At 45.4% G+C, this 12,520-nt stretch overlaps 1 protein-coding gene across 2 annotated transcripts in view; it reads right to left on the reverse strand.

The window, feature by feature from the left end:
* FER1L6 (fer-1 like family member 6) overlaps positions 1-12,520 on the reverse strand; it is a 974,281-nt gene that overhangs the window by 383,066 nt on the left and 578,695 nt on the right. For both annotated transcript variants that reach the window (XM_085604988.1, XM_085604987.1), the window contains exons 5-7: positions 7,585-7,716; positions 3,944-4,006; positions 1,993-2,071 (exon numbers count right to left, since the gene is read on the reverse strand). In XM_085604988.1, coding sequence (XP_085461114.1) covers positions 1,993-2,071; positions 3,944-4,006; positions 7,585-7,716 — 274 coding nt within the window. The remainder of the gene's footprint in view (positions 1-1,992; positions 2,072-3,943; positions 4,007-7,584; positions 7,717-12,520) is intronic.

Genomic DNA, 12,520 nt, shown 5'->3' on the forward strand with positions numbered 1-12,520 from the left:
TGGTACGACACGTACTGGGGTGGGGGTACGACTGGAACGTACTGGGGTGTACATGGACGGTGGTACGACACGTACAGGGGTGGGGGGTGTACATAGACGGTGGTACGACACGTACAGGGGTGGGGGGGTTTACATTGACGGTGGTACGACACGTACTGGGGTGGGGGTACGACTGGAACGTACTGGGGTGTACATAGACGGGTGGGGGTATACATATACTGGGGGTACGTGTCGGACGTACGGGGGCTGGGGGCAGTGTTGGGCGCGTATGCGGGCACATGTCTCCATGGTTGCTATTGGTGTTCGGTGCGGACGGTGTTTTTTCCATACGGTTGTAGGCTCGGACGCACGGGATGGATCGTGATTCCTCGGTCGGACTTGGATTTTTACGTTTGTAAGGTAAATCGTCCGAGGACGTGTCGGACACATTTTCCGACCCGAGGACGTGTGGGGAATGATTCCCGGTGCGGGTCGTATGGACTTTTTACCATGCGAATCGTGATTGCCAGTTCGTACGGCACTTGGACGATTCGTACGGTAAAAAGACCCGATACGAGTCGTACGGGGGAATTTTTTACCGGATCGTGATCGGCACCAAAATCTTGTAAGGAGCAGAAAGAAGGCTTACCCAAAAAATATTAACTTGGCAGATCACTCTTTGTGACCCCCTGTGATGAGCTACAAACACAGAGATGGTAGTCTGTAAGGAACAACAGACCACCATACCTGTGTTTGCATTACCACTTGGTAAACTTTATTTTTAAAGCAGCCCGTGTCTCTAATGGAAGCTCAGAACCACTGCTTGCTCCCCTGATGCTCCTGGCATGATTCCCAAAGGGGAACAGTCCAAAGGGCACACCTTCTGTTTCACAAATCTATTTCCCTTCGAGGAGCTGGTAATCCTGTCAATGGTTTGAGATTGGTATTGCGGTTGCAAACCATAGCTACGTCTCATTGTGAACCACAAATAGCATTACAAATAGGAGGAGAGTCCCATTTCATTCGATTCACGAGTCATTGAACCCATCTTGGGGTTTGCAAAGGCTTTACTACATAGCAAATTAAGCTTAAATCATAGGATTTTGTGGTCACAAACAACATGTGTAGGTGGAGACATATTTCATTTTGTTCTTTTTTTGTGGTATAGGTTCGCAATATTTGTTTTTAAAGAAAATAATCACCACAGCTTGCCAAGGCCAAATCTATTGACTTTGCCAATGCTTGCTTTATGCAGCATCCTTTTTTCAGAAACATGCGTCTCTTCAAAATCCCCAGTACACAATCAAACATTTTAAAAGCCAGTTGGTTTGTGCAGCATGCGCAAGTCTGATGCACAGGTCAGACCTACAGGCTTTGCCGTGCTTGTTGTATAAGTGAACAAACTTTAATTTGCGTTAAAATGGTGGCCTGCCTCTCTAAACAACACGTATTAATTAGTAAGACTTCCTTAGTGAGCTCAGAGCAGAGCAGCCCTTTGGGCCTCAACTTCTGGTTAAACATCTCATAAGTTTGCATCCTAGAGAGCACTGGAATATTCTTACTGTTCCAACCCTTTAGAGTCAACACATTTTACTCATTCTAGTGCTGCCTTCTGGTTCTTTCATATTTTAGACCAAATACCCTGCTTGCTAGTTCTCTTTTTTCATTGGTCAATGCAAATCTCCTTCCCAGCATCTGCCGTTGGACTCAGGAGTAGCATCTCACACTTAACTGGTACTCTTTGCTCTGATCTGAGGCCCTTATTGCTGAGTGGTCTATAGAAGCCACCCACCCCACACACACACACACACACACCCTGCCACCCCAGCTTCATGAGTAACTTTATCGTGCTGCTTCCACCTTTGATGCCTGACACTATTTGCACAATTTTATAATCACTTAAAATAAGCGCACTTCCTGCTCTCGGAATACTGAAACTTTTATAAAACTTTAATCATAACAAGAAGTCAGCTTGAAGAAAGCAGGGCAGCGCGCGGCTCCATTTGTCCCCACCTGGCTCGCCGTAGACCGTGCCCACGTCCACTTTAAAGGATCCAATCAGGATGCTGCCTATTAATTTGTTGTGCAGAACCTGTGAAAAAGGCACACGTGAACCCAGAGAAGGAATATTTAAAACATGTGTGCATGTGATTTGCACCACTAAGCAAAAACGAAACACATTAGGATGCTATTTTGCAAAGGAATTGGTTTTCAGATCCAGAAATACAAATTAGATTGTCTTCACGGGTGGTTGATTGTACATTCAAAAAGAGAAAACACAAAGGCTCATTTTTAGGGACGAGCCGGCCTGGGTAATGCAGTTGCAATAAGTGACAGGATATGGTACGTACATAAATCTTATGCTAATGTTAAAGATGTTTCCGACAGGGCTTGCTGGCTGCTGTTATTGAAATAAAAGTGTCTGCAAGTGTTTTTTTTTTTGTTGATTTTCATTAATTAGCAGATAATTGTTCTTAAGCCCTGCTTTAAACTACGGGGTAAACTCCAATTTGGGTGCAAACTCCAGTCTGTGGTCGAAATGATATTTCAAGGTCAGTTTCTGCTCATGCTTTAACCGCGCATGTGCTATTTGCCTATGGCCCATGCCCGCGAATTGTCCACATGTTGTGGCAGGTACCACCTGGTGAGACTATGCAGGGGCGTAACACAGGCTCCCGCATCCAACGCAGTGCGGGGGGGCCAATCTCAAGGGGGCACCCTCAGCACTGCACTTCGGCTGGAGAGCTCCAGATTAAGTTCGGAGGGGGCCCCTCCACGTACCCTGCAGGGGGGCCCCCTCAAGTTTCGTTACGCCACTGAGACTATGTTAGCAAAGGCAAATAGCCTGGAATTCTCACTTCAGTGAGAGTGATGCCCAAAGCCATGGCCGGACTGGGAATGGAAATCGGCCCTGGCAAACTGCTCGGCCGGCCCCCCCTGGGGGGCTGAGGGGGTGCGGCCAAGCTGTTTGCAAGGGCTGGTTTTGGCCGATTTTGCTACCGGAGGCCGATATTGCAGACCCCGGTAACAAAAATGGCCCCCCAGGAGCCCAAAACCGGCCCTCACCCTGGCGGCCCGCCGGGGAAACGCCCGGTGCCCGCTACGGCCGGTCCGGCCTTGCTCAAAGCTTGAACACTGCACGGGACGTTTCGTTAGGAGCCAGAAAACTCTTGGCTCGCAAATAGCATGGAATGGCTTGCAAGTCCTAGTGACAAGCCGTCAATACTGTAACGGAGGCCTGCAAGGGACTGCAGATCTTCATCCTCGGATTTGAAATCACAACGTACAGGCACCATGACTCCCCACCCCTCGGAGAGACAGGGTCCACAAGGCCTCAACACGCGCCGCACTGCGATTCAGACATCTGGGAGAGCATACCATTTTTGAGAACCATCTTCAGAGGATTATATCTTCTTTGCTAAAAAAAATCTCTTTTTCCAGGAAACAGTATTTTTGCCAGTAAGTCAGTTTCAAAGCATCATAAGACCCATGCCGTGCTTTAAAATGACTGCTTTGATTCACCCACGGCCCTCTATTCTGTAGTTTAAAAACTTTTTAGCTTAAAGAACAGTTGAGTGAGCTATTTCCTTTTAAACTACGAGCGCTATTATTATCTTTCCGTTCAGAGTAAATGTAACAGATAATTTGAGCTAAATAAAAAATTGGCAAATTAGATCCATTTTTAATCATATGATTTCCCGTATTTTTAAAAGAAACGTAACATCCATTGCTCTTTCAATTTGAATTGCCAAGCGTGTTTTTTGGTACCAAGATTCAGCACCAAAGGCATTTACTGAACAAGGAGTAAAAAAGGAATTACCAGGGTCTTGAGAAATGTAATCGTTTCATAAAATGTTTTAGTTTCACAAGGTGTCACAAAATGGAAGGGGCTTCTCTATTTCAAGAACCGAATATCGTGAACGAATCAGTGCAACAGCACAAAGAAAAGGTCTAATATACTTACGGATATTTTGATAATTTTGTTGAAAAGATGATCCTGTGCACCGATGAAGTCGAATACAAAATACTGTAAAAAAACAAAATTACATGATCAGCGCTTTGTTCAGTTACATTTGGAGTGATATACAAGTGGACTGAGCGCCTCCCTGTAATGTTAAAATATGGTGATTTGTCTTCACAGAAACTTAGTTTTGTCTGGAATTTTGCAGCGCCAAGAAGCTATTCAATTTAAGTCTGACTGCTTCATAAAGACCATGGCACAAAATATGTACCCAGTGTGCAAATGAATACTTCTTAAAGGAAAGAAAAGTGTGCAACTAATCTCAATTTCATGTTTTCAGAGAACACATTCATTCACTACAGAGATGAAAGGGCTATATGACAAGACATTGCACTAGTTATATTTCTTCACATTCTTTAGGTTTCAATCATTGTTTTGGGTTTCTTAAACATATAATACAATTACAATATTGTAGGTCAACATACCCACCTCAAAAGTTAGCAAAAGACACAAGAAAGGAAGAAGATCCCCGTAGATCCCCTGTTTGTGTTCCACCTCTCAACGCTGAACTCACAGTTTCTTCCATCTCTGCCCCAATGTTTCTTTCCAATAGCTCAGCTTACTTTTCTCAATTCTGAGCCAAAATCAAGGCTCTGTCTCAGGATACGCTGTCCCCGTCATATGAACTTTATCTATTAAATCTCGTAGATTTATCACCTTCAGAAGGGATAGTATCCTCAGTGTTTATGGACAGCTGAGTTCTGGTCAATTTAATAAGTTGTAACTTTCAATTGGGAGCAAATGGAGTTGTCGAGTTTGGTGTTTAAGGAATTGTAATTTAAAACTCTCTTTAATGGTATAGTCATATTTTAAGTCACAATTTTGAAAATGCCACTATTAGAAAGTTGGCATATTCTTGTTCTACCCATTTGGTGTCTCTAGCCTGTATCCAAGGTCGGTGTAGCTGGCAGTTGGTCTTTGTGTATTGTGCCAAGAAAGTGAAACAAAGAGGCAATAGGTATTGGCAGGATAGGACATCTCTGAATTGATGAGTGGGAGAGGGGGGAGGAGCCTGCACACTTGCACACGGTAAAGCCTCTGACTGAGCACACTCACAAAGGATATGACACTAGTCCTTTGTGCCCTCAGTCAAGCTCGGTCCTGGGCAGGAAGGAAGGAAATTCCAAGCACCTTTGGGGGTGGAAGCCTCTGGAAACTTCTCCTACTTCTTAGTGGGCACCAGGTATGAATATTGGATCCTCAGACCCAACTCTTCAGCACACGGCTGGACCTGTGGAAGATACAGAAGGACTGCTGCTCTGCTCTGGAAGAAAGACTGCTGCCCTGCTGCCTGAGTGAGGAGGACTGGGCCTGAAATCTTAACCCAGGACCACTAGAGTGTCTCCAAGAACTAATTGTCTGGCCTCCTCATGAGTGCCTCAGGGACAAAAAATCCTCCAAGCACCTTGTACCCAGTACCTGGCCTCTACCTGCTGTTGTTCTTGCCACCAAGTGATGACACCCCAGTCCCGTTCACTTTGAAGTGGGCCTGAAGGTGTTTGTCAACCCAACCTGTGGTCCCAACAGAACCAATGCAGCATGACACATCGCAGGACCTCACAGTACCATGGAACCTCAGCTGTGTGACACCTTCAGCTGCGCGACACATCCTTGATGCAGGACCTACCATCGCTGCCCCTCAGCTCCACTGACCTGCTGCTGCATGATGCCTCCTCAACGTAATTCCTCGCAACTGCTGCTGAGTGACGCATCCTCTACGCAGGACCTCGCAATGCTCCACAACCTGTATTTAAAGTACTTTGTTCAGCGGGCCTAATCTGGTCCCTGTATCCAGCCCATGCTCCATCGTGGTCAACCTTAACTTGTCACTTAGATGACCACATTTAGAGCTTTGTGCTTTTAAGCACTGTTTTCATTGAAATCTTTAAAATTGCATATCCCCGGGTCGTCTGATTGGATTTTTGTCATTTTGGTCATAAATCATTTAATACATTTTACTCTATTTTTCTAAATTAGTGTGAGGTTTTTCTTGTATTGTGTTTTCACTTTATTACTATTTGAATTGCTGCATAAATACTTCATACATTGCCTCTAAGTTAAACCTGCTGCTTTGGCCCATGCTATCAGAGGGTTAAGCACAGGTTAAAATGTGAGGGTTACTTGTGTTTCACCCTGGCAAGAAGTGTGGTTGCTGCTTGAGTAGGATTTCAACCACCTTAGCCAGTCACCCAGTTCCCAACAATAAGTATTTTGCAAGTCATCAAAGTGTTCTCTGACCATATAGAGGAATGAGCCAGGCCGAGTTCATTTGCAAAGTCATAGAACTCAAAGGTGACTTGCAATATCATTATATTGTACAACAGGGGTGCTATATTGCTTATAATACGTGGCCACACCATCACCTTTCCCACAAACAACAAAATCCTTGATATTCTTTCATATGAAAGAGATAGCTTGTTTGCAAACATGAAGAATAGAAGTAGAGTCAGTCCTGAGTAGAGTTGCTAGTGCAAAATTAAACATACTAAAAATACAGTTAGATATTTATTATAAAAATATATTAAAATCAGTTTAACACGAGTCAGATAAAAAAAAAATATTATAGCTCGGAATGTGTGGAAACACATAGGGAGATTCTATCTTTTCTGTATTTTCCTAAGTTGTGCAACAAACAAACTTGTTGTCTGCCATAAACATCCGCTTTCTGCTCATTACTGTTCATCTACAAAAATAGAGTAAAAGGAGGAAAAACCATGTTTAATTTTTTGTTTTTTTAACTAAATTGCAGCATTCATTATGTTCCATGTCCTGCCTTTCACCTTGGCTGCTGGTTGTGGAAGCAGGCGTGTCATCAGAACTCAACTGGTCTAAGTTATTGCAGATGAGCAGCTATGTAATTTCTTTGTTACGGCAACTAGGTGCGTCACAAGTTGCTTGTAATAATGGAATTACAGACAGGTTTTATACAGGGATTTCAGGATCCCAGGTATTACAAGTATATAGCTTTCTAAGCCTTTTTTATTTCCTGGTCAGAGACATTCCATTCGGTTCAGGCAGAGCGATTCATACTTGATTGAACATATATGATTTCAGAGAAATATGTATTCAATTATTTTCAAACACAAAGAACTTTGCCGCTTGTGTTGCAAAAGAAAGTATGTGAATAATTATATTTGTTGATTAATTAAAATCATTACAATCGATAAGAACCACACATAAAGAATAAAAGTGTAAAACAACAATATAACATCAAAATCACAAAGAACAAAAGAAGAAAGGATTGACCAATTCCTATTTTTAGCGGCTACAGCGTAAAATTGCATAAGGATAAAGTTTACAAAATCATTATGTACGCGAAAAAAAAAAAACTTAACACTGTTGACTTAGCAGCAATAGAGGACATTGGGTAGTAAAATATATTTGTGGTAACAGTTCTTAGCAGCTAAAATATATATTACATAAATCCTCAAATTGAATGTAAAAAGAAAGTAATCTTTTGGTCATTTGCTGAAGAGAGTCCAAGATGTGTTCAAAGATGTTGTCCATGGTAACACTCACCATTTTAACAGTAGTTTACCAAGGCCTCTTGTAAGCAAATGCAAGATTGCATACACAGTGTGTACCTCATTATAGAACGGTGTATTCGTTCCTTCCTTCACTGTCGTTTGCTTCTTTTCATCGCCAATCTCGATGATCACGATTGGATCAATGTTTTCTCCTACCAGCTGCCGGGCTTCGATGATTGTTATTGCAATCTGAAAATCAAAGAAGGACACAAAGCTGGACGTCAACAACTGTTGCATAAGGAAACATCAGATTCACGTTTGTGGATACAAAATCCTATGCACTCCTGGAATTTGTATTGCAGTTTCATGTGACAGTGGGCTTCCTCTTGGAGGCAGCTTGCCCTATGGTTATTCATACAGAATATTATAGCAGATACACATGGAGTCACATCTTGCAAAGCGTACACTGCAGTGATCTGCACCAGGACGCACCTTTAAGAGAGTGTGCCAGGCACAGACCTGTTCATTGTGCCCTACTACATATAGTGGACTGCCCTCAGGACACCTACAGACCTGTGCCTTCCCTGGAGGCAGTGTATTACTGAAAGGTGGACTGCTTGTTGTCTGTGCAAGCAGCAAAACAACCTTTTTTTCAAAGGCGGTGCAGAGATCCACCTTGGCGGGTACAGTGAGTGATTGCACCCAGCTGGGGCGATCGAAGGGATTCCCTCACCTCCCTGTTAAGGGTCGTCTTCGGAAGAGCACAATGATGGTGCACCACCTCTTTGTGGTCGGTGCACTCCTCCCGTGATAGCTCATTGGCCCCAGTGTCCGCATATATAATATGTGTTCCCTCATTTGCATGTGGCCATGTCCCATGCAAATGAGAGATCACCCCCCAGAGATTGCGTCAGTGCTGCATACGTGCCAGTGTGATCTGCATTAAAGTAAGGACTGCGGAAGTGCATGCACTGTAAAATATCCCAATGGCGTCAAAAGCAGGCGCACACGTCTGTTGCACTTTGTGTAATACGGCTCATGATCTTTGCTTATGTTTAACTTTTTCATTTTTTTGTTTGCTTGAAGCATGGCTCCAATAATCTTTAAAACAACACTTTGAATAACATACATTTGTTTCAGTTATTTTTCTGTTTATTAGTGACATTTCTCCTGGTAATAAAACATAATTTGTCCCTGAGCAGCTGACCAATAATTATATATAGGGAGTTGTCTTTTGAGCTTTTTCAATCCTGACTCAATGTTGTTCATCTGGCTTCATTAAAATGATGTACGAGCATTAAATTGTGTTTTAGACCCTTGCAATTAAAATCATAGAAAGCATATTGGTACAGGAACCATGCAGGGGCTTGCTTGTGCAGTGCTGGCTCCTTTCCTCGTACAGAACACAGGGTCAGATGTACTGACGCTTTTTTCATATTGCAAACCCACTGATTTGCAAATTCAGTGGGTTTGTGACAGGAAATTTATTTTTTGTTATGTACAAAACCCAGTTTAGGAGTCTGAAAATGTGCTCAAACTCCTAAAATGTCTGTTGCCTACCAGAACAAATCGAAATTTGGAAGGACGTTCCTTCCAAATTGTGATTTGGTATGGTATGTGCAAATGGCTTCTCACCGCAATTCCAGTTGTAGACCATTGACCTGTTTATGGCCTTCTCACTGATTCACAAATGGGATGGGGTCCCTAGGAGACCCTTTTTCCTTTGGAAATCGTGTTGGCAGCCTCTGGGAAAATCCTGGACCTCTGTCGGCTCTCCACAATACATTCCAAAATGAGAAACCTTTATTTTTCAAAGAAGCAACAGCAGTTCCTTTAAGGAATTCGGGCTGAATTAAAAAAAAAAAAAAGTTTCCCACACTGAGATGGTGGTCTGCTGTTCCTTGCAGACCACCATCCCAGTTTTTGTAGCCAATCACATGGGGTGGCACATTGCAACCACTTGCAAATGGACTCTTAAAAAAGGTGCCCCACAGTGTGTTGTTTTACAATGAAATTAGTATTAGGGCTGATCATTAGCTCAAGAAATTGGGTTGGTGATGTTATGTGGTCAAATAAGAAACACGGGCAAAAGAGAGAAGACCTCAGGGAATGCCATCAAATAGAACTGAACTAACATAGATGTGCTAAGTAACAGAAGGAAAGGAAAAAGAAAATTGATGTTATCGTGCCTTCCAAACTATGTTAGGAAAACTCCAAACTGGAGAATTTGCAAGGGAATATGTTTATTATAGTACAGAAGCTCTCTCCTCCCTCCAGTCCTGGTATGCCACATCGGGCCCCTCCTCACAGTAGTGTGCCAGGACACCAGAGTCAGCGTCACCTCTGGCTAGCCAGGGGAGCTCTTGGGGATGGTATATGAGGTGGGTACTCAATGGCACGGCATAGGTGAGTAACGGGTGGTAGAGTGAGAAGGTTAAAGACGCCTACTGGTAAACCAGGCTTTTCCTTATTCAAGCAGTCCCCAGCGGGTAGGATTAAGAAATGTCTGGCGGCCCGTCAGCCTGGAAGGTCATAGGAGGCTTTGCCTTCGCAACCCTGGCGGAGGTTCACTCGACATATTATAAAATCCACACTTTCCCAGCGGAATCCTCACTGCCTTCAGAGAATACACCCGTTTGATAGATACAGCGAATGTGCTGAAGCCCAAGAAGTATGACAAGTGGGCCCTTTGTGTTATGTGGCACTGCTCAATATACCTTTATCTTTTTCTAAAACAAACTTGCAATGTGGGTATTTGTTTTAGAAAAAAAGCATTTGCAATGCAATAGGTCTCGCATTTACGCGAGACCTATTGCATTGCAAATAGTAGGCATCCCAGACAACCAGAGGGAGGGAGGGCCTGGGATGGTGGGAGAAGGCACGGACAACGGGTGGACGGGGGCGAGAAGGCACGGACAACAAGAGTGCGGGCGGGGTAGGTGTAGGGGACGCTTTTCTTCTGCCCACAGCACCGAACAGCCGTGAGGGGAACGTCACAGCACAGGGCTTCTTACCTTCAGACGCCACTTGGTTTTCAACGCTGCCGTGAGGGGAACGGCCAACTGGACTACGATTCCCAGCACCTCTAGCCCCTGCGCATGCTGGTGACGATACTGGAGAGCGCCAGGCCAGGTTAAAGGCCGGCAGGTGCCCCCGCAGCGCGGGACGCTTTTCTTCTGTCCACAGAACCGAACAGCCGTGAGGGGAACGGCACAGCACAGGGCTTCTTACCTTCAGACGCCACTTGGTTTTCAACGCTGCCGTGAGGGGAACGGCCAACTGGACTACGATTCCCAGCACCTCTAGCCCCTGCGCATGCTGGTGACGATACTGGAGAGCGCCAGGCCAGGTTAAAGGCCGGCAGGCGCCCCCGCAGCGCGGGACGCTTTTCTTCTGCCCACAGCACCGAACAGCCGTGAGGGGAACGGCACAGCACAGGGCTTCTTACCTTCAGACGCCACTTGGTTTTCAACGCTGCCGTGAGGGGAACGGCCAACTGGACTACGATTCCCAGCACCTCTAGCCCCTGCGCATGCTGGTGATGATACTGGAGAGCGCCAGGCCAGGTTAAAGGCCGGCAGGCGCCCCCGCAGCGCGGGACGCTTTTCTTCTGCCCACAGCACCGAACAGCTGTGAGGGGAACGGCACAGCACAGGGCTTCTTACCTTCAGACGCCACTTGGTTTTCAACGCTGCCGTGAGGGGAACGGCCAACTGGACTACGATTCCCAGCACCTCTAGCCCCTGCGCATGCTGGTGACGATACTGGAGAGCGCCAGGCCAGGTTAAAGGCCGGCAGGCGCCCCCGCAGCGCGGGACGCGCGCGGGCTGCGCCCGGGCCAAGCCCGGGCCAAGGGCAGGCCCGTCCTTGCCCGTCACTGACCGGATTTGACGGGGCGGGGCTTCCCCCCTTGAATTTGCAACACCATTACCATCCATCCTAAGGTACTGTGGTCTTTTTCTTTTCAACGGGCTGATTGCATTATTATTGTTTCTAACCCAGTCCTCCCCATTGACTATTGTTGTCTATTGCGGCGCCTGGCCTCTCTCTGTCAACTGCTCTTTTGTTCTTCGCTATGCCACCTAAAGTTCGTAACAACAGAGCGGCCAACGAACATTTCTCGGGAACAATGGACCAATTTGTCACCAAGGTCAATTGTGTCATTGATAATGAAATTATGCTCTTGGAACGTCGTGTTTCGCAGGACCTTGCTTTGGCTAGGAGGTCCTCTATGGGCTACCTTGCCAATGCTCGTTCTCCTGTCCAGCACAATCTTGACCTTGTTTCTATCGATCGATCTGATGTGGATGCTACCACCCAGGGCCTACCACCTAGTGGATTAGTTGCTACTGACTCCATGGAGGAACAGTCCTTGCCCCTTGACTCTTTGCTGGCTTCTCCCCGATTGTTACCATCTTCTACTAGTTCTGTTCCAGAGCAAGACACCAGACAGCTGCGTACAAGAAATCCTGGGGCAATTCCTAAATCTAAACCTGGGTGTACATCCTCTAAGGGTGGGAAGGGCAAGATTACAAAAAACACCCACAAAACAACAAACCATCTTGGCCCATCGAATAAGCCTTTAGTCGTTTCTGACCTGCCCTCCCAGTCGGCTTCGCTGGATAACCCTATCCCTCAATCATGCTCCTTATTTAACACACCATTGTGTCAGGATGTTATGGGAAGGCCAAGTGAAGCAGATAAGAGAGGGTCCCCAGGTCCACCAAATGTACATGAAATTGTTGAGGCTATCAGACTTCTGCTTCAGCCTGTGGAGAATAGAATTCTCAAAATCGAACAGCAGCTCTCCAGGATTGAACGCAGCCTTGGGTCCCTGTCCAATATTCAAAATAATAGTCTCAGAACAGGGGCACTGAATGCCCCGGTTAACACTAGAGTAGATAAAGATATGGTGGCCCCCCAAACTCACCCTCCAGTCTCTGAACAAAGCCAATCAGTACCTGCTATCAAAGAGTCTACTTCGGTTACTGCCCATAGAAATCCTAGACACCCTAGCACTACCTACCCAAAAGAGGCTCCTAGGACCCCATTA

The sequence above is a fragment of the Triturus cristatus genome, chromosome 5_1 (assembly GCF_964204655.1).
Source record: "Triturus cristatus chromosome 5_1, aTriCri1.1, whole genome shotgun sequence".
Lineage (NCBI taxonomy): Eukaryota > Metazoa > Chordata > Amphibia > Caudata > Salamandridae > Triturus > Triturus cristatus.